This window comes from Panthera pardus, unplaced genomic scaffold (genome assembly GCF_024362965.1).
Source record: "Panthera pardus isolate Hobbes unplaced genomic scaffold, ASM2436296v1 HiC_scaffold_13, whole genome shotgun sequence".
NCBI lineage: Eukaryota > Metazoa > Chordata > Mammalia > Carnivora > Felidae > Panthera > Panthera pardus.
In genome coordinates this window covers 197,821,733-197,848,844 of record NW_026526688.1, presented here as the reverse complement: position 1 = coordinate 197,848,844, position 27,112 = coordinate 197,821,733, and the positions used below count along the sequence as shown (strand labels likewise).

Below are 27,112 nucleotides of genomic sequence, written 5' to 3'. Positions count from 1 at the left end.
AATTAAAAGGAGTGTTTGGGAATTTCGGTTTTTTCCCACATCTAAATGCACGCTATTCCTTACTTTTAAAAGCAACCCCAGAAAGGTCACAGACTGCCCCAGCACTTGAGAATCAGTGGGATCTGGGGATCATCTGGTCCGCTGTTTTCAGTTTACAGATAATCCATTTAGGCCCAGAGAAGGGAGAGGAGGTGGCCCAGGTCACACAGCAATTTGGCAGCTGGGATGAGGATCCAGAAGGCCCCTTCCCTGGGGCTTCTCTCCCACCACTGGGTAGATCCAACGATCCGGGTTCCGGAACTGTCTCCCTCTGAGGGTGCAGGCCAGGGAGAAACCAGAAGGTCCTGCACAGCTCTCCCCGTCCCCACCCCCACGGGCCCCCCACCACACAGAGTCAGCAATCCACAGTGAAGAGAAAGACATTTAATCACTTCTTGGTCTTATCTCTTAAAGCGCTCAAAGTGTTTTCACAAGTGCAAAGGGAGCGACTGCTCTCGGCCGACATTTACCAGCAATTTCCGACACACGCAAAAGAACTACAGATCACCGTGCTTTATACTTACTTTTAATTTCTGCACTGAAAAAAAAAAAAGGTGAAAACCATAACAGGTTAGTTTACAGTGACTTCACCTCTGCCTTTAAATTAACCTTTGCTCTTGAGGGCAGAAGGGGGAAAGAAAGACAGGAACACATCAGAGCGGGAGGGCAAACGGGGGCCGAGACACCTGGGTCCGGCTAACAAGGGCTCTGAAACCCGGAGGCGGCGCCCTCAGCGCGCTAGCCCGTAAACACGGACAGGCAACAGTTAAGATACACTTAAAAAAAAAAAAAAAAAAAAAAAAAAAAAAAAAAATCCCGCAATTCCGTTCTTAAAATCAAGCACAAAAACGGACAGTGAACACAAGGTCCGCTGCGGAGGCCACCACACAGCGCGCGCCCCGGCTCCGAGCGGCACCTGCTCTACACACGAGGCCGGCTTCGCTGAGCTGCCCGGGGCGCGCCCTCTCCTCGCCGGCAGGGGGCGCTCTGCAGGTGGCGGACAGAGAGCAAGAGCCGCGGGGGCGGGGCCGGAGGGGGGCGGTGGGCGAGCGGGTCTGTGTGCTTTCGAGGCTCTGCCTCTGGAATGTTCTGCACTCGGGCTGGGCTGGGCTGGGTGGTGGGTTTTAGTTACGCTCCACACGCTGTTTAAGTGCTTGCTTTATTTTTCATGTGCAAACGGTCACTGTCTAAAGCTTTCAGAAGGACGTGTACAGACAGGAACACCCTGCAGAGACGAGACGCGGGTGCTCGTGAGCTAAGGCCCCTCCCTCTGGAGGGGGGCAGGGGCGGGGGGCGCACGACAGAGAGATTTAGAGAAATGATGTGTTCTGCTGCGGTTAGGCGCTAGTCCCTGATTCGGTCCGTCCACGGGAAGGGGCTCCTCAGTAGGTGATTGTCCACTCTTTGACAGAGGCGTCGTGGGAGGTGGTGACCAGCGTGCGCTCGTCCAGCCAGGCCAGGCTGCTGACGTGGTGGAGCCGGTGCGCATCTGGGAAGAAAGAAGGCGCTCTGAACGAGGGCCCCGCGTCCCCAGTCCCACCACCCCTTCGGCCTGGGGCAGGAGACCCGCTGCGCCGGCACCAACAACAGGCCCGAGAAACCCAGTTGGACGGCTATTCATCGGACCTTGCCCCTCTTCGCAGGAGAAGCATGGGGCGGGGGGGGGGGGGGGGGGGGGGGGAAGAAAGGTGGGCGCAGGCATTCTCGACCCCCCCCCCCCCCTCCCCGGCACCCAGCATGACTGACGCTTGGGCTCAGCAGCGTCCTTGCTGGACCTCCCAGACACGGGTACCGTCCTGACAACCGGATACCTCCCCTGGGAGACAAAACTGCTCCTCCCCCAAAAAATCTTTTTTTTTGTGCATAAAGCAAGACACAGACAGTACACAAACGGCTTCCTGGGCTGTCTGCGGTAATAAAATGCTGGTGGCAATGAATAAAGGCTGAGAAGCACTGGGCGGGCGGGGTCTCCTCACCTCACCCCTCTCTGTAACAGGTGCACCAGGCATGACCCGATTCCTCCCCAGTCTCCTGCCCTCGCCCAACGGACACCTGCACCGGGAACTTGCTGGGTCTTACTACACAGCCAGGAGGGCTCGTGGGAATCTGTCCTGTGTGGCCCGCAGCCTGCTGTGCCCTCCCTCTGCCTACAGCACCCGCAACAGGCCTCGAGGTGGACTCAGAGATACTATTAAATAGAAAAGCCTCCCATTTGTTTTAACACGAAAGGCTGCCCGCTGTGCAGAAAAGGGCGAGGGGGACCAGATGGCACAAGGAGGCCACTGAGGAGCAGTTCAGGAGGGAGAGGCGGGGGGGGGGGGGGGGGTGTCACCAGGCAGAATTTCAGATCCACCTCGGACAGGCCTGGTCCCTCCCAGGGCTCTGAGCCACATATGACTACGGAGCCACAGGCAGAAAAAATGTGTTGCATTAAATAAAACTTATGGAGAATAGTTTCACCTGTTTTTAAAAAGGGGGGGGTGCTAGGAAAGCGTGAAGGCCACATGAGGCTCCACTACACTGCCCACCATGGGCGGAGAATCTACCCTGCTCAGCGTTTGGTGCAAGGGGGTGAGGAGGGGGAAGGGAAGTGCCGTGGTCTGAGTGTTGGCGTCTGCTCCCAAAAACCGCATGCTAAAAACCTAGCGCCCAAGGCGACGGTATTAGGAGGTAGGACCTTAGAAGAGCTGGGGTCACGAGCGGGAGCACTGCTCCTTCCCCCCGCGTGAGGCCCGACGAGAAGTGTCTGACCTCGAAGAGCCCCCCCACCCCTCCAGCCACACCGACCTCGTCTCCGGAGCTGTGAGCAGTCGCTCTGTGGTTTGAGCCGCCCAGCCTGTGATGCTTTGGCACGGAGGCCCAACGACTAAGACAGGAGGAGAGGTCAAGAGTGACCCCCGTGCCCTGTGGACGGAGACCACCTGCTCTCACGCTGGGAACACGAGCGTGCTTGGTCGCTCGTGTCCGGCAGGGGCCGGCAGAACGCAGCAGACGGAACCGTGCCTCCCGGCCAACTCCCCAGAAACAGACGGGACACTCAGGCCCGGGAGCCGAGGCGGGAGCGAGAGTCACCTTGGATCTTGACCCTGGTCTCGGGGTCACTCAGGGTCCAGACGTACACCATCATATCCATGCCGCCGGACGCAAAGTGTTCGTTGTCTGGGGACCAGGCCAGGCAGACGATCTTTGCATGGTGTCCATAAAAGACGTTGTTCTCCTAGTCGCGGGGTGAGAACAAAAAGGTGGTAGTCAGGGTTCAGGCCAGAGTGGCGTGTGTCACCTCGCCCGGCCCTCGCGGTGACAATGAGGGTCGACTTCAGAGGCGCTTTCTCTGCCAGGCACTGTGCACGTCTCACGGACGCCTCAGAAGAACCCACAGTGCCCGCTGCTCTGTGAGAGGAGGAAACTGAGGCCCAGGAAGGAGCGCCCCAACATCAAGCAGCAGCCACTGCGTCCCCTGGGCCCCCTGCATCACAGCACTTATCCTGAAGCGCTAGATGTGTGTGCGGTCCACACTGAGCCCTTGGCCCAGCGAGGGGACAGGAACACCTGCCGAGAAACAGCCACCCAGGCTCAAAGGGGTCCTGCTCCGTGCAGGCAGCACTCAGTGAAGTGAATGCTCGGGGCAGAGGGAGGGCGGCCTGCCTCTCCCCTCACACACCTGCCCTCTGCCCTGGAGCCCAGGCTGGGGGCAGGGGCCCGGACAGAGGCTGTGAGCTGGACGAGGCCTAATGCTTCCCTTGATGCTTGAGGAATGCTTTTCCTTCAGAGCACTCCGTTTTCTTATTCCCTAGAAAGGGTCCACCTGATGGTGATTTTCTTTCCCAAGTGTGCCTGGTCTGTGCACTGCTGGTCCCGCTCCCGAGGACCGCTTACTTAGCAGGCCGTGAACCAGACCTGGGCGGCATAGAGACGAAGTCATTTAAATAGAGTCTGAGGAACGTGGTCAGGGGGCCGAAGGAAATCTGGGAGGCGGGGTGTTCTGTCCGTGGAGGTCCGGGTTCCAGGCGTGTGCCCGACTCCAGCGTATACCTGCATTTGCTCACACCTGCCGTCAGAAGTGACGTTACGGGAAAGACATCAACTAAAAGGAGACTCCCCTCTAGTTAACGATACATAAGCCTAAGTATTTACGGGGAAACATACGGACGTCTGTAGTTTACTTTAAAAGCACCCAAAATAAAGATGAAAACGACTGGATGGATGAGGGGACACAGCGAGACATTAATGGCAGAATCTAGATGGTAAATTCTTCAGCCTCTGCCATGTTCCAACCCATCCTAAGTGCGGGGGCTGGCACACTGAAGGGCCCAGGGACCCGGAACCCCCCCAGCCAGTGCCCCCTGCTGTGGCCACAGACAGCAAGCGACAGAACCCCTAGCTGAGCTCAGTCCCCTGTCTGTGAACCGGGGCGAACAGCTCTGGGCCCGAGTTCTCCCCACGATGAACGCTCCCGCCCCTTGGCTGTGAAGTTCCTTGGCTGTCCTCCCAGGCCCAGGCACGTCTACCCTCGCTGAGCCGCTGCCCAGCTTCCTACCCAACCCCCCCCCCCCCCGCCCTGCCCCCACACGAACAGTGCTGGGATGATCAGTGTCCACCTTCCCAAGACTTTAAATGGCAGTGAGACTCCAGAGGAAAATCTAGTCTCAGCCCTTCGACCTTGGCGAAAAAGAAGGTCCCTGAGACCAGGAGTCACTTAGCCAGGCCATCCGGGTGACCGATCGGTCTGTCTTCCCAGCACGCCTCGCCGGTGCCCGGGGCCCTTCCTGGCAACCATTCTGCCTCGTTAACCAGCCACAAGCTCCTGGACGACAGGGTGTATCTCCCTGCCCTACGTCACTCAGCTCTGAGAGCATGGGTGCCACGTGGTCTTGGGCATCCGTGGCTCCCCACTCGCCATCTGCACCGCCCGGCACGGGGACAGAGCCGTGCGGCCCGCCCACTCACCGAGTAACCATCAGCGACGCTGAAGACCGTGACCACTTTGCTGGCATCACACACAGCGAGGAAGGCGCCATCGTGGGAGTATGCCACATCGGTCACAGGGCCCTTGGCCTCCAGGAGCTTGCCCTCGTCCTTCAGCGTGGTGCCCAGGATGGAGTACAAGCGGACATTCCCATCCTGCAGGACAGAAGAGCGGCAGGTCACTTCCCGTTGTGTGCACACGAGTGCACACAGGCGTGTACACACGCGCACACACACACACACACACACACACGCTCCTGACACCCTCCTAAAACCTCTCAGCAGTTCCCAGGGCTCGCTCAGCACAGTGGGAAGAATTACTCGGGAAGGTAATTGAAATGCAGAATGCTAGGCACCCCCAATTCTGACTCTGTGTTTGGGTGCTCAGGATTCTGCCTTTTTTCATAAATGTTCCAGTAAGTTCTAACACAGGTGACCACAGGCCAAGCTCTGAGAATGACCTATACACGACAGCACTCCAGTGAGGGCCCTTGGTCTGGCTCTGTCCCCTCTGGCCACACTGCCTGTCCCCTGTGCTCTGTCCCTGCCCTGCTTCCTTCAGGTACCAACTCACTCCGACCAGGCCCCTGCTCTGTCCAGCCTGCTGTTGCCTAGGATGTCCCTGTGGCTGCCCTGGGAGGCAGATGGAGGGCCAGCCCGCCCCCTCGGGGCAGTCGAGCTGTCAGTGTGGCACAGACAATCTCAGGTCTCCTAGCTATGTCCACGACGCACTCCTCTCTGCCTCTAACATGGGAGGAACAGCCACGTCCAGCCCCCGCAGGGTTCCTGAGCACGGGAGTCCCGGAGCTCACGCGACAAGCCCATCCAATGCCTAATGCAGCAGGGGTCGGGGCTCCACATCTCGTGAGCACACTGCCCACGAGGAACACATTCCAGCGAAGGAAAAGCCTGTGTTCACAGATGGCACATGAAGCACATCCTGGGAGGCCCACACCGATGTCCACTACTGGGCCAAGTACGTGATGGGACAGCCACCTGCTGCAAGGTCATCAAAATAAACCAAGACAGCTAGTGTGTGTGAGACGTGGGGAAACTCGGTATAGACATACGTATGTCCTGTTCCATAATGGCGATTCATAGGCCAGGAGTGGTAGACAACCAGGAAAGATGGAAGCTGCCGAGGCCTCGGGGTACCAGCTGAGGGGACGACAAACTAGCCATCTTTCTTTTCAAGAGAAACAGTAAAGGTCTGATAAGCAGGGCACAGTGGTACGGGCTTGCAGGGGGAACACCAGGTTCAAACCCCACATCTGACCTTGACCTCCTACCCCGGGACCATGGCTGTGAGCTCCTCCCTAAGAAGGTGAAACCTGTTTCTCAGAACCTGCCAGAGGACAGCATCTGGAAAGGAATGGGGGACGGGCCCAGGAAAGACCACTGGGACTGCAGGTGCGCCGGCCGACGGAGACGGTGTCTGGGCCGGGTGGGAGCCCTGTGGGAACCGCCGGGGCTGTGGCCCAGTCCCGGCCTTGGGCTGCCTGGTGGGAGGAGGCGCGGTGCGCCCTGTGGAGGGGCAGCCACACTCACAGGGACACGTCTGCTGCTGCACGGACAGGCAGCAAGGACAAGTGGAGTGGCCAGCGTGGAGCTGATGCACCCCACGCGCCAGGTGCAAGCCACGCCCCCAGGCCAGCCTTTCGACCCTCACGCCGGATCCATGAGGACGGCTGTGCGCCTCTCGGTGGGCAGCTGATCCCCGGGTCCTCAAGCGGCTGGGGAGCAGGCGGCCCCTGGCCGGTCTCTGACACGGCAGGTGCTGCCTGACGCCCGCTTCCTTCCCTGGAGGCACGAAGGTCTGCCGGACCTCCTCCGCCAGGGACCCCCCAGGACCAGACGGGAAGAAGGGAACCGGTTTGCCTCGGCCTGGCGGGCAAAGACCGGGCCCGCGGCTCTAGGTTTAGAGAGCGGGAGCGCCACACGGTGCAAGACAGGGCCAGCACTGAAGGAAAACCCTGCACCTATCGGGTCAGCGCTGCTTCCGAGGCCTGAGCATCTTCTCGTCACGCTCCCTTCTACAACCTGCAAGCCCAGCTCATCCATGCCGGTCCTCTCAACATGCCAAGTCACGTGTGCCCCAAGTACTCACGTGGCCGATGGCTCCTGCTGCAGGCCCTCCGGCCCAGTACCACCCCGCCTGAGCTCACTGCCTGGGGCCCCCACCACTCCCCTCCCGTCCTGCCTCGGGTCAGCCCCGCGCTCATATGGCTCGTGTCACCCCCAAACCACCCAGACGAGCCAGGGCAGAGGACGTGAGGGACGGGAGCCTTACCGCGCCCCCGACAGCCACCGTCTCACCGCTGGGGTGCACCGCCACGACTTCGGGCTCGTAGCCAGGGTCGTCGATGCTGAAGCACTTCTTCTGATCTTTGAGCAGGACGATCTGAAAAGCACAGTCCACCAGTCAAGGTGCAGTGGCCAGGGTCAGATTGCTCGGCCCTGCTCTGAGCTCTGTCCCGAAGCTCGCTGGGGGCGGGGGCCCTGGGACCCTTGGCCGTGCGCCCTCCCTTGCTAGCCGTTGGGGACAGTGACAGTTCCTAGTCACGGTATCACAATACCAGCTGCTGTCACCATCGCCACGTTACTGCCATTGCCACTACGAGCACCCACTCCTCGGGAAGCCATCTGCCATCTGAACTCCCTTCCTCTTGTTACACAGTAAACGAGCCTTGCCGAACAGCGTTCTCACGAGGTTCAAGAGACACAAACGTTTGGCTCTAAGGCAACACTGGGAACGAACGGGACACACGACGATTCTCAGTTCTGGTTTCCCAGGTCCAAAGAAACCCCCTTCGCAGCTCTGATCTGCAGCGTGTGAAACCTCCAACGTGTCAGACGGGTGTCCCCCGCGGCTGGGGAGACGGTGTTGGTACCCGTCTTCCAGACAGAAAACCGGGCCCCAGGGGTGGGCGCCAGTGGGCAGAGAGCAGAGCCAGGCCCACGTCCACGGAGGCTCTTTCCCCCCAACAGGCCTCCTCCAGAGCGCGCCTGGTCCCAGGGAGCGGGAAGGACAGCACGCGCGGGTGGCACACAGAGAGGCGGCTGGAGGCGCCCCACCGCGCCCCCTGGCAGCACGTCCCTGCTTTCCTCGGACTCCGTCGGGGGCAGGACGGAGTCCTCAGGCAGGGCTGAGCGCCTGGGCATCCCAGCCCCACCGAGGGGCTCCGCACACAGACCTACTCAGCCTCCCAGGCTAAAAGATGCTGGAGGTGCCTCAACATTATCAAATATAGTCCCTGCCAGAAGCAAAATAGCCGCTGAAGTTCACGCAGCATGTGCCACAGCCTTGCCAATGGTGCTGCACGCGCTGTGGGCCCCTCCCCCACCCCGGAGAGGGCATGTCACCCCACCCACCGTGCAAGGAGAAACTGGGGTACACCCAGAGCCACAGGTCCGAGGCCTCACAACTCGCAAAACCAAGCTGTGGGGCGCCTGGGTGGCTCAGTCAGTTAAGCCACCATGATTTCGGCTCAGGTCATGATCTCGCGGTTGGTGAGTTTGAGCCCCGTGTCGGGCTCTGTGCTGACAGCTCAGAGCCTGGAGGCTGCTTCGGATTCTGGGTCTCCCTCTTTCTGCCCCTCCCCCACTCACGTGCTCTTTCTCAAAGATAAACATTAAAAAAAAATTTTTAATAAAACACAGGAAAAAAACCAAAATAAACCCAGAAAACAAACCACCAAGCTGGGACGCACGTCCGGGCCCACAAGACCTCAGCGTCCCCGGCTAGCACAGCGTACCTCCTGCCATCTGGTGGGGACCCTCTGCCGCCCTGCACCCCCACTCGCTCCTTGCCTCCCCTCTTGCCACCAGCTCACTGGCCTGTTCCCAGACAGCATGGCCCTGATCTGGGACAGCTCTGTCTTCACCCCACCGCACCCCGGCCCGAGCTGCCAGCTGTCCCCCCCGCCCCCCTCTCCAGTGGCTTCCGCTTCTGGTGTCCTATGGGGTGAGGGCCAGGGGAAGAGGAGCAGGTGGGTGGGTGCCGGTACCCTCACTGAGACATGAAAATGCACCTGAACAACCTGCCCCTGTCACCCGCCCAGCAGGTGCGGGCACTGGGTTTACCCGACAGGGGAGGCCTTAGGAGCGTGAGCATCTGAGACGAGGCTGGACCCTGGCTGTTTCCTGACCTAGAATCACAGCCCCCTTCTGGCATGTTCCGCTGACCCTACGGCCTGCACTGGGGAGTTCAAGAGAAGCTTCCTACCCGGAGCGGGGGAGGGGCAGGGCCAGGGCAGCAGCGGCACGGCACGGAACGACGCTGTGCTCCGTGGCCCCCCTGACCCGCTTGGACACGCCTCGCCGCCGTGAGCCTTGGAGGAGGGCCTGTCAGGACGGCCCTCCGCAGGCAGGAAACTGCCGCCTGAGGCCCTGCCACAGAGCCCAGCCCCGCCCATCCTTCTGGAAGGCTGCCTCTCCGTGCCCCCTCCCCCGCCCCCTCCCCCGCCCCACAGCACTCCACGCGGTTCACTCCAGCAGTTCTCCCACTGACCACCCAGGCTGCCTGGTAATCGCCCGGCCTAAGTTCCTCTTATCTGGGACTCGGAAGTCCGTTGGCGCGGCACGGGGTGGGGCGGCTACTCGGAGCGGCTTCTCTAGCAGGGCTGTCGCTCCTGCCATCGGGGGCTCGGTCACTCCTGCCCTCCCTGATCTACATGGCGGGACGCCCGGGTCTGCGGACACGCGCCGCCGGTTTCGGAGCAGGACGTGGGCGGGTCAGGCTGGGGTCTCAGTCGAGAGACCAGAGATGCTGACATGCTGAAAGATCAGGTGTGTAGGTGGCCCGTCTTGAACAGGAACCCAGGTTGCACAGCTGGAATGGCCCAGGTGCCCCGGCCATCACGCAGCCTTGGGGAAGAGAGCAGACTACTGTCTGCCTCGGCCTCGTTTACGAACGAACTTACACGGGCACGAGGGGCCGGACCCACACGTCCTCGAAATCCTCCCCGTGAGCTGTCAGGGAGGGAGGAGAAAAGCAGAACCCAGAGAGGGCGAGGAACGTGCATGGAATCACACGGCTCCAGGGCTCGGGGCTGGGATGTGAACTCCTGTCGTGAGGAGGACGCCGCCCCTGCTGTGCCTCCAGCAGGCCTGTGGGCCGATGGACACGGGGGGTGCCGTGGGAGGCCGGACCCCGGTGCCAGGCCGAGACCGGGTCGAGCAACGGCTCCCTGTTGACTCAGCCAACCCGGTGGTTCCCCCTCCCATCCCCCCACTTGCAAAGGCATACGAAAGCCTTGTCAAGGCTGAGAAATCTAATTCCTGAAGCCTGTGGTCTGTGGGTGTTGGCAGTAATGTTACCCCCCTTTCTACCCCGGGTCAAAGAGAAACAAACATGGGAACTGTGTTTTGCTAGCAATCTATCAACAAGGTCTTGTTGTGACCCGTTTAGAAGGTACACAGAACTAAATGTTTTGGCTGGCAGCGATCATGTGAAACCTGTTTATTCTTAGAATGACCTGATCCATAAGAGTCTTGATATAAAAGATTGTGTACAGCAACAATAAAGCCGTCACTTGGGCCATCAGCCCAGGGGACCCTCCTGTTCCCAAACTGGCTTCTGTTCTTTTTTTTTTCTTACGTTCCCCTACCCTCAGGACCCTGATCTCGGTGTTTGTTGCGCCGGTCGCAACAGGATGCCTGATGCGCGACAGCTGCCCAGGTACGAATTGCAGCTCTGCCCTCTGTCTGCCGCAGACCGTGGGCAAGCAGCTTACCCTCCTTGTGCCTCTGTTTCCTCATCTATAAAATGGGGATGATGCTGTCCTAGAGGACAGGACTGCTGAGGACCGACTGAGCGAACACACGTGCAGTGCTCGGTACAGACAGGTGTCAGAGCTCCTGTCAAACGGGAGAGCAGCACAGCTCGGACCTCAGACCTGGCGCTCCGCTGCTCCCTCTGGCCAGACCGACGCGGACCTACCTGCCCGATGCACACGACCACGGCGTAGCCTCCAGGGCCCACAGCCACGCACTTGGGTTGGACGTCCAGCTTCACAACCCCCTGCCCGCTGTTGGAGACAAGGGAAAACGCATTACACCCGCCTCACGGGGGCTCAGTGTGCGTGTTAAGCACACCACACACTCACTGCACACCCGAGCAACTCGGGGTAGAAAGTGAAAGCTCTACTCCGTCCGTGCCACAGGAGCCACGAGCGGAGACCTGGGACCACAGAGGAAGGACCCTTTCTGGGACAGAGACCAGAGATCACACAGGGGCTGGTGGCGGGCAAGAGGAAGTAAGGAAGGGGTCCCCTGACGAGCTGTTGGCCCCCATCCCTGGCATTCCCAGGGCACAGATCGAACTGAGCCCACCCCTCACGCCAGCAGCCACACAGCCACTCTGCTCAGCACGGTGACCCTTCCGAAGAAGCTGGCACGTTCATGGGTGAAAATCCTGTGTTCGCTTTTGGCGGACGCCCTGAAACCACGCCCTAGGGGAACTTGCACACACACACCCCTGTGACCAGGCCAAATGCGGGGTCCACGTGGCTCGGGGTTTCCCTCCGGTGAGGCTCAGGGTGCCGCACCACGTGCAGCTCCCGGGAAGGCTTTCACGGGGGCCGTGCTGATGCGGGGTCACTACGGGGCAGCACGGAGGGCGGCTGGGGCCTGGACGCCGGGCTCTGGGCCAGCTTCTGCCCTTCACCGTGAGGCTCGGCTGACTCCAGGCCCGGTCCTGCCAGGTGCGGGGGGGGGACACACCGCATCCAAGTGAGGGTCACCAGCATGTCTCCAGGAGCCTGGAGGGACGGGGGTCCGCACACGGAGCACAGTGGGGAGGCAGGTGGGCGGGGGGGAGACAGGTGCCCCATCCGTGCTTCTACGAGCCAGACCTTGCTCTCCTTCCTCCCCACTGTGCACGGGAAGCTACAGGCTATTTGCTAACAGCCGCTATCCTAGCTCCGGGGCCGGCCAGTTCAAGACCCCAGAGCCAGACGAGACACCACCGCCTCTCACTCAGATCACCTGGGTGCCTGTCTGTCCTCTGGAGCCACCTGCCACGTGCCAGGGGCCTTCGAGGGCCTTGCTGGGCCTTCCCAACAGCCCGCAAGGCAGCCTCATCTCCTCTGTTGCCTTCCTTTGCTGTTGAGGAACAGAATGAGGAAGGCACTCGGGCTGAGATGTTCTGCCTACTTCCCAGGCAGAGTCTACACCCGTCATGGTCTACACCCGTCATGGTCTACGTGGGCCACCTGGACTCTAACCTGGCCCGTGGCCGAAGGCCTGGCCCCGGGAGCCTTTGGGGACAGTGCTGAGAAGAGCCACGTGTCATTGGCAGCACTAAGCGCTGTAGGCAAAGGGCCTCCTGTTCCAGGGCGCGCGCTCCGGCCCCGGCCCGCTCACCTGTAGTCCCTCAGCGTGAGGTTGGTGTACCGCACCGTATCGTCCATGCTGCAGCTCACCAGCTGCCCAGACTCGTCCACGGTCATCCTGGACACCTGGTTCGTGTGGCCCTTGCCGGCGAAGGAGTCGTTCTCCCCGGTCTCTGAATCCCAGTAATGTGGGGCGGGGAGTTAAGGAAAGGCCACCTCCAGGAGACGGTGCAGGCCCCACTGGGGAGGCCTGGCCATCCCTCGCTTGGGGCAGCGTATTCGGGACAGGACCGTGGGCACGGGGCCCGAGGGGAAGCCCAGGGCGAGTTTACGTCTCAATTCCAGGACAGGCGTTCTGGTGTCGCAGCGAGCAGGCCACTGAGGACACGCTGAGTTACAAACAGTGCAACCTGAGGCCACGGGAGCCGATCATGGGGACCGCACCAGTCCCCACCAGCTGACGGTGTGTGCGGGTCACAGCGCCCCCGTGACAGGCTCCTGCAGCGAGGGGGACGGGGCCCTGCCAGAGTGGAGGCTGGCCAGTAACTTGTCACCAGGATGGGACGCTGTGCGGCTGAGCCCATGCTGCAGCCTGCTTTCTGCGGCGGGCCATGCAGCCCGGGACTGTCGGCAGGAGACTGGTCCCTCCCCACGCAAGCTGATGGCCAGCTAGGACCACCACATAACAGTCCGGGGCTGACCCACCTGGCAGGGCAGGTTTATAGACCGTGGGTTTGGGGTGTTCCGGTAGAAGGTGTGTTTTAAGCTATGGGACTTCTCTTTCATATGAACAATCGCAAATCTCACTTTAAATGAAGATCATCACCCCCATCAGAAAGCTACAGTTGTGCTCCACTGTTGACATGCTCTTGTGATGGAGACCCCAGCCCTCCATACCCGAGGGAACATTAGTACCTGGGAGCCTTGGGGGTTCATGTCGGTGTGCTCCGATGCCAGGGCAGACCTGGAAGGGGAGGGGGGCCACGCCAGGGCAGCTGAAGATGGCATGCTGCTCCAGGAGAGACAGATTCTAGAGCCTTCTCTGCCTCTGATTCTAATGCAGCTCCCACCGTATGCCACCCTCCTTACATTTGACGGGGTAGAGAGTGACCTATGTGCCCCCTCCCCCGGGGGTGTGGGGAGACCTCCCTAGCCGGATCTCTCCCCTGAAAACCGCAGAGCCTTGGAGAGATGAGCCGGCTTTGCAGGGGTGAGGAAGGAGCACGCGGTTCCGGGACAGCCCCTTCCAGGAGCTAAGAAGCACGCAGACTAGGAAACAGTCCACACAGGGGCAGGCCTTTCACACGGCGCCAGCAGCTGGATGACCTGCCCGGGCCCCACCCAGCACCCTATGGACCACAATCCTGGGAGGAGGAGGGGCTACCGGCCCCAGGCCACAAACAGCGCGGCTGTGAGGGCGGCTTCACGTGCTTCCAGAGAAAGTCTCCAGGGACCGTCAGGAACCTCACCAGAGGGAGAAACAGACTCCAGTCCCTTGCTGCCCACAAGCAGTGTGAGTCTGCGGAAGGCCCTGGAGCGTTCCGAGCTTCGGTCTTCCACTTTTAAAACAAGGGGACCGTCCTGAAAGGTTCTAGCTTCTACTGAATTCTGAGACTCCTGACTCACTGCTTATGAGAGGGATCGGGCCGCTCGAGGGGCCCACGCGGAAGAGAGGCAGCTTGGTCCAGAGTTCCATCCAGAGCCACTCCCAGCCGCCCAGGAGAAAGTGACCCGCCAGGTCTGGGCTGCAGCCTTGTCCCCAGTGTGGACACGGCCCGTCTGAGCAGCCAGGGCTGGCTGCGCCCTGCTGCTGCCACCTGGCTGTCCTTGCCTCTGGCTCCGCGAGGACAGAAACCTCCCACGTCTCCTGCCAGCGGCCCCACAGCCAGCTCTGTGAGTCAAAGGATATTAATGTGTCCATCGTGGCTCCCGGAGTAGATGTAGGACTTGCCTCCGTTTTTGTGCACCGTCAGACACTGGATTGACTTGCTGTGACCCTGTGGGGGACACGGACGGGGCAGGGTGAGCGCGGAGCACAGCACCTGCCGCTGCAACTTGCCAGCCACCCTCTACTGACTGACACGCGTCCCTGGGTGACGGAAGAGGCGGAAGACCCTCGACACTGCCGCTGACGTCAGTGGCAACACCCGGCGGCCCCCCGCGTGCCTGCAAATGCCTCCCCGGAGCCCCGGTCGGCTTTATCCCCAGCTGACTGAGCAGGTGACAAAAAAGTATCGTGCAGCCTCTTCCCTCCTAGTACCTCAGCTCAACCCGGGCCAAGGACAGGATCTAACGGAGCCCAGGAGCCAAGAGCCTCGTCTCAGTAGCGCCCCCACAAGGGGGAAATGCTGCTCACACCTGTGGAGCTGCAGCAGCTAACAGACGGGTCTCGGGAGGGTCTGGAGCTCAGAGGCGGGTGGAAAGGCGTCCGGGCCACCCAGAGAGACCCAGGCAGTCCTGGGGTGCTGCTGACAGCCTATTCTCTTCCCAGACCTGTAACTCACAAGCTGTTCGAGGGCTCTGACCCCGCCCCCCCCAACCTCCCTGCCTGGCAACGTGGCAGGCACAGAGGACTCTACAGCCGGACCTCTGCTGCAAAGGGGACACGTAACCCCTCTGTAACTGTTAAGGGGGTGGGGGGCCTGATCACTGATCCCCCTTCACCAGGGGCGGGAGGAGGGCCTTTCCCAGTAATGCTCTGCTGACGGTTGGCACAATTTTGCACAGGCCCCGACCCAGGAACTTCCAAGCTTTCTGTGGGGTTCCACTTGTTGCCACGATGTGGCAAGTGTCTTCAGAGGAACGGTGCACAGTTCTCAGGGGACATACTGGGCTACTCCCACCTCCTGTCTCCTTCTAGGACAGGGCCCTGCCAGCCCTGACACTTTAAGTGTGGTCCTCAGACCAGAGCCAGCCCCACTGGGCGTCCACCTGTGTCCTGGGGACTCGGGACCTGCACTCGGTAAGATGCCCTGGGGCTCTGTGCACAATCTCTGCCTGGGGCCGCCGTCTCACCTGGGAACTTGTGAGAACCCCGGACTTTCGCGTGCCCCACAGATGTCCACGGACGAACCCAGCTGCCGTGTTTTAACAAGCTGGCCCTCTCGGATGAGCCTGATGGACCTTCTCCCTTGAGAATCGGTGCTCCAGCTACACAGGAGAATCCCCTGGGTGTGTTTACAAGTACCAGCACCTAGGCCCATCCCTACAGGGATGACCCAGTCCCTCTGGGGCAAGCCAGGCACCAGCCCTTTTTAAATCTGAACATGCAACCAAGGCTGAGAACTGCTCTTCTGACTCCAGTCTTTTCCTGAGCTCCCACATGTGGCTTAGAAACCCCTGCAGCCCAGGATCGGCACCAGATACGTTGGGATTCACACACCTACACACTGGCAGGCACGGGGCCAGGAGTCTCTTCTGAGAACTGTGAAAGCCCACAAGATTCCCTGAGCTGGCCTGGGAGAACGGAAGCCTAACTTGTGGTCCCTGTGCTTCTGGTGACCTATGGGAAACCGCCCTCCTGGGCACAGGTGGGCTGACGGCGATGCCTGAATGTCTCAACCAATTTCTCCCCATCACATCTGGAGGCCCAGCAAAGTGACTGTCCTGGGGTGGGGCCCACCCCCAGCGCCCCCACGCTCAGTGTCAGGCCGGATACACCTTCACGGCACGTCCATCACGCCAGGCTGGGGCCTAACTCAAGGACGCCCCGTCCTCAGGGCCAAGGTGGGCGAAGCTTCATGAGAGCAGATGGCACGAGGCCAGCAGTGAGGACAGATGCGGCCGTTGCAGTGGGTCAGTCCTCCCTCCATGCAGCATCCGCACCTGAATAGGACACAGTGGTTCCCACCCTGGACGATGCCTCCCTTGACTCCTGGGCAGAAGCAAGGCCTGCAGGGATAGCAGCAGAGCCCGCCCTGTCCTCAGGGAGCTCCTGGCTCTTGCCTGGCTGCTGATTTCCAGAGATAGTGAGATCACAAGGGCTAAGGCGGGAGAAGACGCACTCATCCCTGTCAAAGGAGGGGCACTGGGGGCAGACCCTGGGCATCACCCGGCCCAAGGAAGCCTGCAGGTGACAGGACGGGAGCCGGGGACAGGGTCCTACCACCTCCCGTGGCTTGCTGCTGCACAAACTCCCAGCTGGGCATTCAAGGCCTCTGTACCCTAAGGTCCACCTGCTTCTCCAAGCTCATTCCCTGCCACGGGCCTTCCCTGCTTGAACCACCCAAAACCCAAAGTCTCTCCTTCCCACGTTCAAATGCCACCTAAACTAAATGCCAACGTCCAGCGCCAAGGCCTCCTGGTCCTCCTCGAGGCTCTCTGCGGGCCCTCCGTGTCTGTAGCGATGCCCTTGGGCTCCGTGTGTTACACCTGGAAGCTCCGAAGTGAGGGAGGCTGCCCCAGGGAGGCCAGAGGGGCTCCCGACCGCAGGGTGAGGGCCACCGTCCAACACTCCAGGCCCTGAGTACTGGTGCTTCTAGAAACTCAAGGAGAGCTCGACATCCGGACTCTCACTTCTGCTGAACGCACGTCCCACTTGCCAAGCCCCCAGGGCCGGCCCCTAACTCAGCCTCACCTTGATGACCCGCAGGGGCTTGCTGGGGTTGTTTCTGTCCAGGTAATTGATGTACCCGGACAGGGAGACGCTGAGCAGGTGGTCCTTCTGCCACAAGCAGCCCAGCTGCTGGTCCAGGACGGTGGAGCCCATCGTAAACGTGCTGACGACAGAGTTCACGTTGACGTCCCAAATCTTAGAGGTTTTGTCTCCGGAGGCAGAAAGCAAGTGGGTGCCGTCAGGACTCCAACTGATCTGTCAAATGGAACAGTGGACCACGTGTCAGAGAACAGAGTGGGAAGGGGCCTCAGGAAGCAGCCTGTCCACAGCCCTCAGCCCGGGAGGGACCCGCTGGGACCACGACACCCTTTCCACGGGACCCTGAAGCCCACTACCGCCGCCCCTGCTTCCAACTCTTCACTGATGATGGCAAACACAGATGCCGCCCGACCACAGCCGCAGACAAATCTGTACTCACGGCATAAATGCCTCCGTCGTGAGCCTTGTTTCCTCCCAGGGCACACACTTTCTCTCCCGTCTTTCCATCATAGATGTAGATCTTTTGAGGAATAAACACACACACACACACACACACACACACACACACACACATACACACACACACACACACACACACACACGGGTCACAGGTGTGAGGATGCTCTTGCCAGCTGTGCGTGAAACCAGCCCTTCCTGCCACGGCTCTACCGTCAAGAGTCTGCTACTGTGACTCCTAAAAAAAAGCAACCTAAAACGAGTGCTAACGGGATTTCCAGCTCTATTAAAAAGGAGAAAGGTAGGGCGCCTGTGTGGCTCAGTCAGTTGTGTACCTGACTCTTGATTTTGGCTCACGTCGTGATCTCAGGGTTGGGGGATCGACCACCACATCAGGCTCTGTACTGAGCGCAGATTCTCTCTCTCTCCCCCTCTGCCCTCACCCCGCTCACACTCTCTCCAAAAATAGAAAACAAAAGGAGAGGTGAAAAGGGGTCCACCAACCCAGTAACCCGAGCGCCTTCCAGGAGCGGGAGGGAGGGGGAGTTCTAGTTCCTCATGGGAAGACGGGCTTTGGAGGGTCTGCCTGCCCTGAACCACTGGGAGGCCATCGATGAGCCCCCGCCCCCGCCCTCAGCCCTCACCTGGCCATCCGCGCTGGCTGTGGCAAACCTGTTCCCGTCAGGAGAGAATCGCACACAGTTGACAAAGCGGCTGTGGTCCTGTGGGAAAGTGTACAGTTATCCACCTGACGACGGGAGGTTCTGGAAAGTTCTTTATGAAATATGCAGTCTGCTTCACACATCCACTCTGGCTGCCAATGTGAACTGCCAGGTCACAGGACGACCTCAGGGCTTAAATAAACAAGTCTGAAGCAGCCCCTGACTCACTGGGAGGGCCAGGCCTCCCCATTCCCACACTCAGGGTGCATTCCTTCCCCTCTGGCAGACACAACCCGCCCTCTTCCCTCAGGGGCCCAGTGAGAACTCCAGTCCAGAACCTGGAGGCCTCTTGGCTGAGTCTCCAGGGTGCAGCACCTTGGGTTGGAGCTAACAACCAGAAATTCAACGATGGTCATGTACTTCCTGGGAGTAAGACTCCAAGTGACCCTCCAGGGGTGAGTCCCTTTCCTAGAGGAACAACTCACTCTTTCCCAAATCGAGGGTTCGTATAAGAAAACATCCTCTAAACACCCCCTGCCCCTCCCCACCCTGGCAAGCACTGTTAGCTCTCCCAAGGGTAAGAAGGGTTAACTGCTTCTGTGGGTATAAACAGCTAACCTTCAGGAAAACCCCCCACTCATCACCTGCCCCACAGTGCCCTCCAAAGCCAAGCACTGACTCAACTTAATCAGGAGCTGCGTGCGAGGGGTCCGCATGTGTGTCTGTCATGTTATGGGTTGAATTATGCCCCAAAGACACAAGCTGAATTGGTGCTATCTGAATGGAAACCTCACTTGGAAAGAGGGTCTTTCCAGAAGCAATCAAGATGAGGTCATTAGCATGGTCCTAATGCAATGACCCAGACGGGGGGGGGGGGGGGGGGGGGGGGGGGGGCAGAACAAGCCCAGATAGAGGCGGACTGGGGTTAGGCTCCCTTGAGCCAAAGAACCCCAGAGGTAACAGAATTGGGAAGGAGTCGGGGGGGTGGAGGAACAAGCTGGGGACACCTGGATCTCAGGCTCTGGCTTCCAGAAACGAGAACAAATGCCTGGCGATCACGCCGCGTGTTGCCGAACTTCGTTAGGGCACGTGGAACGCGTCATCTGAAACGCTCCTGCGGTCACAACCCTTCACGGACACCGTTGACCACTGTCCTCATGAAGAAACCCAGGCCAGGAAGGAGAAGTCGGGGCCGGGTTCCCGGGCAGTGGAGCCCCAGAGCCGGGATCAAAGGAATCCATGTGTCTGCAAAGTCCCAGCTGGGAGGGGGAGGACGGGTTTCCCTGGTGGAGGCAGCCCTCGCTCCACAGCACCACATGACTGCGATCTGGCTCCAGGCCAGGCGCTCAGGCCCCACGAGATGCGGTCCCCGTCCTGAGCCGGAGCCCAAAGCAGGCCCGGCACCTCCTATTCAGCACTTCCTCCCCTTCCCTCAGCTGTAGGCCAGAAGCAGCCAAAGCCGCATCTCACCGGGAGGACCCCCTGCAGGGGTGGGGAGGCCAGGTCACCCTCGAAGGACCAGCTGGGACAAGAAAGGATGAGACCAGCTGGGACAAGAAAGCCTGAGCACCGAGGGGGGGCGATGCTGGTGGCTGGTTTACACAGCCTGCTTTCCTTCCTGCCTCCTTCCGGTGAGCACCGTCATGGGGCTGGGACTTGGCTCTGACCGAAGAACTTGTCCTCTGGGGCACCATCACCGGTGCCCCTGACGGAGGCACGACGGGCTCACGGCTTCAGCCCGCACTTGGCTTTGGTTGTGCGACCGCTAGGAGGCGGGTCCCTATTACGAACAGGCCACCCACCCGCCTCCCGGGGCCCAGCTTCCACCGGGGTGACAGGGACCTGAGTTTGCTGTGTGTGCCTATCTGTGTTAAGGCTGGCCTTCCCTGCTCCCGGGTCTGTGCTCCGAGACCAGCAGCAGGAGCAGTCCAGCAACGTGAGCCACAGTGGAACCAAACTGCTCTCCAAACCAGGATCCTACGAGCCCTCCTGGCTGCTTCTGCCTCCACCACCATCACCGGTCACCCGCCACCTAACCACCGCGAGGGCTTCAGGGAGCCTCCAGGCACTTCCCAGGAGACAAGAGGGTTGGGAGAGAACCCGGGGCTCCTATTTCTCCTCCAGAGCTCTGGACTTGACTGCACTGGCTCTGGGGCCTTCCGGCGGGGAGCCACCCAGGTGCTGTCCATCCAGCCGCGGCCGGCCCAGGGAAGCAGGGCCCCCCACAACTGGGACACCAAAAGCACGCACGACAAATGGAGCAGACCCTGGGCTAAATAGGGGGCTATGGTGGGGTGCTGATTCCCCTTTACTGGGCGTAAGGAATATACTATGAATTAGCTGGCCAGCCATCATTTAATTCTGCCTCGTAACAAACTTCAGTTTTGCCGGTTTCCCTTAGAGAACAGGAATGTCCCCGTATCCCAACCCCAGCTGGCCTTAGTCAGGACACCCTTCTGAAGGGCACCAGACACCCAAGCCCCACACCTGCCCAGGTCCAGCCAACAGCTGGAGCGATCCCACTGTGCTGCCACAGCCCTCCTCCCCAGACCCTCTGCCCCATCTCTCTGAATCGGGTCTCTGAGAGCCCTCAGTACCCCTGATGTTACAGGGGACACCACACGGTGGGTCTGTGGCCCTTCTCCCTGCTGGAACGCAGCATGCCCCTCCCCAGGCCCGGGAACAAGGCAGGTTGTGGGACAGCCCCGGCCGGTCTGGCGCGGGCCAGGCACGGCAGACAAGCCGAGGCCCAGGCGCTGTGTGAACCCAAGGCCTCGGGCTTTAGAAACTCCTCCCCGTCAGCTTTTCCTGCAGCTTGAGCCAAGAGCCCAAATGAGCCGGAGACTGATGTCTGCTCCCGAAATAGCCCACTTAAAGGGAGACGGCAGTGAACAGCCCGTTAACCAAAAAAGTGAGGGCTAAAAATAGCCCGCTCCACGGGGAGGTGAGCCTGAGTGCAAGAAGGGCCGGGTCTGGGGAAACTTCACAGGGAGGGTTCAGACATCCGAAGGCTTCCTGCGGCTGCCTAACCCAGCCACCACCTACTGAGCGGGGGCTCCCGGCCCCTCCCCAACCCCCCAGAGGAGTCACAGCACAGGCCATCCCCCATCCCCTGATGTGGAAGGCCCTCGGGGTCCGGTCTAATCCTGTCCGCCCATCAGTCACGGCGAACACTCACTGGAGCTCTGGCGGGGACCCGGTCAGTGATCCTCCCCAGAACGCCCCACTGTCACTATCTCCCCATCATCACCTGACCCCCCCCCATCACCCCCTCTCGACACCGAGAACACAGAGTCATTGAAGCCATTAGGTAATAAGTAATGTACCTGAGCCCACGTCACTGATAGGGTCAGAGCACCACGGGGCTCCTGGCCTGACTCCAGCTGGTCAGCTCAGATGTCCCCTCTGGGAGCCCTCCCTGGCTCTGCTGGCCTCAGCCGTCCCCTGGACATTCGACTGCTACTGACACTCACAGCGACGTGCCCCAGGCCCACCTGCCTTGTTCCCTGTCGTGAGCTCGTGGAGGGGGGAACAGGCTCCAACGTTGGTGCCCTCCCCCTCCCCGAGCCCAGCCTCCACAGCCAGTGCTCTGAGAAGGGGTTTCTGCCTTGACCTGAAACATGGCCTCGCCTTGCTTCGGTCTGTGTCACCTCCACACCCGGCTCCCCCCCCACCTCCCGCTCTGAAGTCTTCCCTGTAAGGTGGTGCGAGGGGCCGCACCGCATCCTTCGCCAAGTTCTCGCCAGCCTCAGCCTGGCTGAGAAGCACCAAAGTGACCCCTACCCTCTGCCCTGCCTCTCCCGCCACCCTGGACAGACTGGTTCAGCTACCGCGGACTCCGGAGAAAGAGGACCAGAGAAGGCGACAGCAAGCTTCTCCGTCTGAGCCTGGCTGGGCCAGTAACCCTGCCGTCGGCCACGGCTTGTGTGGGAGGCCAGGAAGGGGAGGGGACGTGCCCTGCTGCCCCCCAGCACACCCCGTCTGCGAACGCACCCACAGCTCTCTGAAAAGCAAGACCAGTGCACACGAGGGCGGAAAGGCTAGGCCTGACCAGGCAGGGCATTCTGTGGGCCCAGCCCAGGCCCCCGATACACTTCGAAGGAGCCATATGGCTGCTTCGTGCCCTGTTGTGAGTCAGGAAACGGGAGAAAACACCACCAGAAAATCCTGCAGCATATCAGAGCTCCAATTTTACTTCACGGTCTGGAAAGGCAGCAATTCTAATAATAGCGAAGACAGATTTGTAGCTCACGTCCCCTCCCGCTGTGTAGAGGGACGTGGGACGCCCCCGCCTGGAGCCGCCTGTGGAGGGGGAGACGCCACGGGCGGCAGGGGAGAGCCGCTCCCAGAGCAGCCGACCGCACCGCACCCGCACCTGGGAGGGGAGGAGACCAGGTGTCCCCCCCCGCAGGGGCTCCCTCCGCTCTCACACACTCGGGCGGGAAGTTTCCACCTCCAGGTCAGCCGGCCGCAGCCTGCGGAAGCAGGCCCGGGGCACAGGAGTGCCGGTTCGGCAATCGTTGAATTAGACAAACTGCCCTAGCGACCACAACACCTGGAAGCGGGTCGGGATGTGGACGCAGTCTTCCGAAGGGCCTGCTCCACAAGGGGCGTCCACGGTCGGCCCGGGGCGGCCAACCTGCTCACCGGACGGAGGAGGAAGCGCGGGGGCCGAGACTCGCGGAGCACCCCAGCGGGCAGGTGCATCGGCGCGGCAGGCCAGCGGACGATGCTCAGCTGGGCCGGTTCTCACCCGTCCAGACACATCCATTGCAGGGACGCGCTTGGCGGGGAAGACATGCCTGCGGCAGAGGAGTGGGCAAGGGCCCACCCGCCCCTTCTTTCTTAGCTCCTCAAAGGGAACCTCTACCTTTACCCACAGAACGCCAGGGCCAGGGGCGGAGACGGCGATGCCCAAAGCCTCTGTCCTACACCCGGCCTCCTATGGTCCCGGGGGGCCGGGGGGGCCCACGGCCTCTGAAATATGGGTGGGCCCGGGCCTATTCAGGTGAAGGTTCCCCCACCCTGTGTTTCTACAGCCTCCTGGGCTCCCTGCGGTTTTAGGTGAAGGAACGCTAACGCTGAACCCAGAGTCTGAGGGCTCAGCAGAGGGTGGCTGACGCTGATCCAGGACTCAGGCCTGGAGGAACCAGGAGTCTATACTCCCTCTGTACGACATTAGCAGCTGGTTTAAACCAATAAACGCGAGCACAAGAAAGGAAAGCAATTTGATTCCCCTCCTCAGGCCAGCAGGACGGGCAGGTGGTCTGACGTGAGTGAGTATGGTCGCTCTGGTTTGTCTCGAAACCCCCGCGCTTCCCCTCGGGTATGAGCGCCGTCGGCTTATTTCAGTGCATGCTGACACTAAGAGCACAACCTCCTCTTTCTCAGGGCAACTGGAACTCAGCTCCTCTGTGCTCCCGACGTGCCCACCCCTTATCCCATGGCCTTAAACGTGCTCGAGAGGAAGACGGCAAGAAGCTGGAGCCTGGACGGGTGGACAGCCAGCCATCCACTCCAGCTTTACTCCGGGGTTTTGAGGCTCCAGGGCAGACACACGTGCACAAGTCAGACTCATCTACAAAGCTGTCAACACTTTACAAGGCATTTTGGGTGGGTGCCCGGGGGGGCGGGGGGCAAGTGCTCTCCCCATCCTTTACCCTCTAGGCCAACTGAGCCTGTTAGAATCTTCTCCAACGGAAGCCCAAGGAACTCCTCGTGGACACGGAGACGTTCACCAGCAGCTCACGTGCGCCCACAGCTCGGCGGGGCCGGCGGAGGAGGGCCGTCACCATCCGTCTCCTGAAGAGACCCGGAACGCCAATCGCCCACCCGAGGGTCGCAGAGCCAGCCAGCTGCCGCGCTGGGCGGCCACCCAGTGCCCCCCATTCCCGGCCCACAGCCCTTCTGACCTCTCCCAGGTCCTTACGCAGGACCCGCGGGTGACAGGTTCCACAGGCAGACTGTGGGGACGAGCTGTGTGCCCTTTCTGGGCAAACGTCCGCACCTGACCAACCCCCCCCCCCCCCCCCCCCCCCCCGGGCCAGGGTGTTGGGGTGAGGGCTGTGTTCTACAGATTAGAAAGGAAAACGGAACGGAAGGGCATTCTGGCCAAGGCCCCAAGTGAGCACGTGGAGAAGGCTGGCAGTGGGGTGAAGTCACAGGCTCGAGCTGACTGGACTCAAAACCTGGCTCCGCTTACTTGCCACTGAGCTGCTCCCTGCCGGGTTTTCTCTCCATCTGCGAAGAGGAAACCATCCCTCCCGGGGCGGGGAAGGGAGCCCCACCAGCTCAGAGCCCAGATCACAGCCAAGTGAAATCAAACAGCGGGGGAGGCGGAGGGGGGGACCTGGGGGCTGGGACAGCTTCACTGAGACAAGCTAGGACGACCTCCTGTTGCCACAGAAACCTCCTGTCTCCGTCCTCCTTCCCCTCCTGGGTGCGAGGCAGGACGCTCAGTTATCTGACTCCATCTGACTCAGCACTCACCGCTCACCCTGTATCCCACGGTACGTCCGCCTGCACGTAGGAAGCACGGACCTCGAGCCACAGCCTTCAACAAAGCCGCCACCACCTACAAGCCAGGCAGCAGCCACAGGAGACAGCCACACGGACTGCTGCAAAGGGACCCCCGAGCTGCACGCTCTGCAGGGCACAGAAAGCCTTGCTGTGCTTCCCATGCAGCCGGCCAGGCCCTGCTCAAGGGCCCCGGGGACGGATGGAAGCCTGTTTCACTACCAGCAGGAACCCCTGCAGAGCCCTTCAGTGTCCGACAGCAAATTCCGCCCACTGCCCCAGTGCTGCCCTGTGGGGGACCTGCTGAGGAAGTGTCATCATCCTTTCTAGCCACACCCTGCCCGCTATCCATGAATCACTGTGGTTAGTCACTGGAGTTTAGAGCAGGCCCCAGTGAGTCTCTTTAAGGGCATTCTCTCATTTAATCCTCCATGAGGTAGGGCAAGGAACCGCTCTGGACCCGCGGGCAGCTGTGCAGTAAAGTTCATGGTTAAAATGCTCTGGTATCGATGCCTCCATACCCACCTTGCAGACAGGAAAAGGGAGGCTTAGGTTCAGACCCTCGTCGCAGTCAGGGAGCACGTGCAGGGCTAGGACATGCTCCGCTAAGGCATTTAGAGCATGAGTCTTTGAGAGTCGAAGCATCTAACTCTCTTCATCACATGTCACGTTCCAGCCGGGACCCTGCCCTCATCACCTCACCAGACGAGACAAATCCAGGTATCCCCGGAAGCTCGCCACCTCGACCGCTCGGGAGGCTCAGCAGGTCACAAGCTGGCACCACCAGAGCCAGGCCTGGGCCACCCCTTTCTGACAAGGCTCCTCCAGCCAGAACGCTCACCTGGCCACACGGCATCAGAGACGCACCCTCCCTGCAACCCCAGAAACATACACCTCTCCCGGGGCGAGCGCCTCCCTGCTGGAAGCATCCAGGCGGGCCTGAGCGCAGGACTAGGCGGGCTGGGGGCTCGAGTGCTGCCCCACGCGCTTCGTGTGTGAAGTTCCCCTGTAAACTCCACTTCCGTCCACGCGTCAACACGTCACGACGTTAATGGCACGTGCCTGCGACCCAGCTGCCATAGCTGCAGGTCTAGACTGCTGGTTTCGCGTGCAAGCCACCCCCAGAGGGACGTCCACTTACGCCGATTGTGAACTTGAACTTGAACGGTGGCCCCTCAAAGAACGCGGCACAGTTATCGTCACTGCCCGTCGCCAGCCGGTACGGTCTGCTCTGCTTGATGTCCACGCTGTTGATGACTTTGTTGTGTCCCGTGATCTCGCCCACGGAAGAGCCACTGTCCCACAGGAAGACGGCTCCAAACCTTGACCCAATGAGAGGAGTCACAGGAAAAAGTCAACCCTGGGGACAGTCAATGAGATGTGGGCAGCTGAGTGGCCAGTGCTCGGGGTGGGGGTGGGCAGTGCTCGTGGCCACACTTCATGCACGCTCGTTAAAGGAGTCAACGCTGAAGGCCTCCCATGGTTTCAGCTCTGCACAGTATTTGCTGGAGAATCCGAGAGCAAGTGCCTTTGGGAAGGGACTGGAATCCCTATTCGGTCTATATGGTCGAGGCCGACAGGCCTCCCATGTGGAATGTGCCTTAGAAACACCTGCCAGGGGAGTAGCCCTATGGCTTACCAGTTTCCTAACAGTTTTACTGGGCGGGACCAAGATATTTAGCAGCCGCCACCCCTGCTGGAAAGGCGAGGATGTCCTGCGCTCAGCTGGCATCTGATAAAAACGTACCGTGGGGGTTACTACGTGTGACTGAATGAAAACAGAATTGCTGAGACCAACAGGATGACTAGAAAAGTTATGGCAGAATTAATACCTGTCAGAACACGCAGTAAAAATAGCCTCTGAGTAGGGAGATGTGTGCCTGCCAAATTCCAAGTGCTTGACGGTGGCCGTGGTGCCCTGGGGGGAACCCTGACCTCGCTCGGAGTCAGAAACCTGAGTCGCGGTACCGACCCCGCTGGTCACTAGAGCCGTGAGCGCGGTGGCCACTGCGGGCCACCTGCCCCCTCTTCCTTCGTTAAGTGACCATCTCAGGTGGGGTGCATAGCTCCCTGCAGCCAGGTGTGGCCATGGCATGCTGGGAGGGACCCCAGTAATGCTCCTGAGAGCTGTAACTCTTTCACCTTCTCGTTTCCTGCAGCCTGGACTGTGGGCATGACGGCTGGAGCTCCAGGAGGTGAGGGGCCACGGATGTCAGAGACAGAGAGAAGGTACCAGGGCCGCGGGGGGACTCCACACGAGTCCAAGCTGGCACAGGTGTCACTGCTCCCCTCCCACCGGGGGCACCCGGAAAGAAAGCAAAGCCAAGGGACACGGGCAGGGAGGGCCGAAGCCAGAGACTCACTTCTCCCTTCCTTCCCCGACCACTGCGATCCTCTTACTGTCTTCCGTCCAAGCAATGTCCTTGATCTTTCCAGCGAAAGGCTGATACTCATACTTTAAGAGGTGCTCCTTCTGCGTGGTATCCCAGATCCTCAGCTTCCCAGATACATCTGTGGACACAAGGGGGTAGCGAGAGCCATGTTTA

General features: G+C 60.6%; 1 protein-coding gene across 1 annotated transcript in view; it reads right to left on the bottom strand.

Annotated features, from left to right (window-relative positions):
- Window positions 1-403: 403 nt before the first annotated feature.
- The window catches only part of WDR1 (WD repeat domain 1), a 43,809-nt gene continuing 17,100 nt past the window's right edge, over window positions 404-27,112 (bottom strand). Inside the window, exons 4-15 of the mRNA XM_053901692.1 lie at window positions 26,930-27,077; window positions 25,708-25,888; window positions 18,033-18,110; window positions 17,372-17,452; window positions 16,915-17,148; window positions 14,243-14,335; window positions 12,370-12,521; window positions 10,946-11,033; window positions 7,295-7,405; window positions 4,987-5,160; window positions 3,112-3,256; window positions 404-1,528 (exon numbers count right to left, since the gene is read on the bottom strand). Of these exons, the coding sequence (XP_053757667.1) occupies window positions 1,422-1,528; window positions 3,112-3,256; window positions 4,987-5,160; window positions 7,295-7,405; window positions 10,946-11,033; window positions 12,370-12,521; window positions 14,243-14,335; window positions 16,915-17,148; window positions 17,372-17,452; window positions 18,033-18,110; window positions 25,708-25,888; window positions 26,930-27,077 (1,592 nt within the window). The 3' untranslated portion in view covers window positions 404-1,421. The remainder of the gene's footprint in view (window positions 1,529-3,111; window positions 3,257-4,986; window positions 5,161-7,294; window positions 7,406-10,945; window positions 11,034-12,369; window positions 12,522-14,242; window positions 14,336-16,914; window positions 17,149-17,371; window positions 17,453-18,032; window positions 18,111-25,707; window positions 25,889-26,929; window positions 27,078-27,112) is intronic.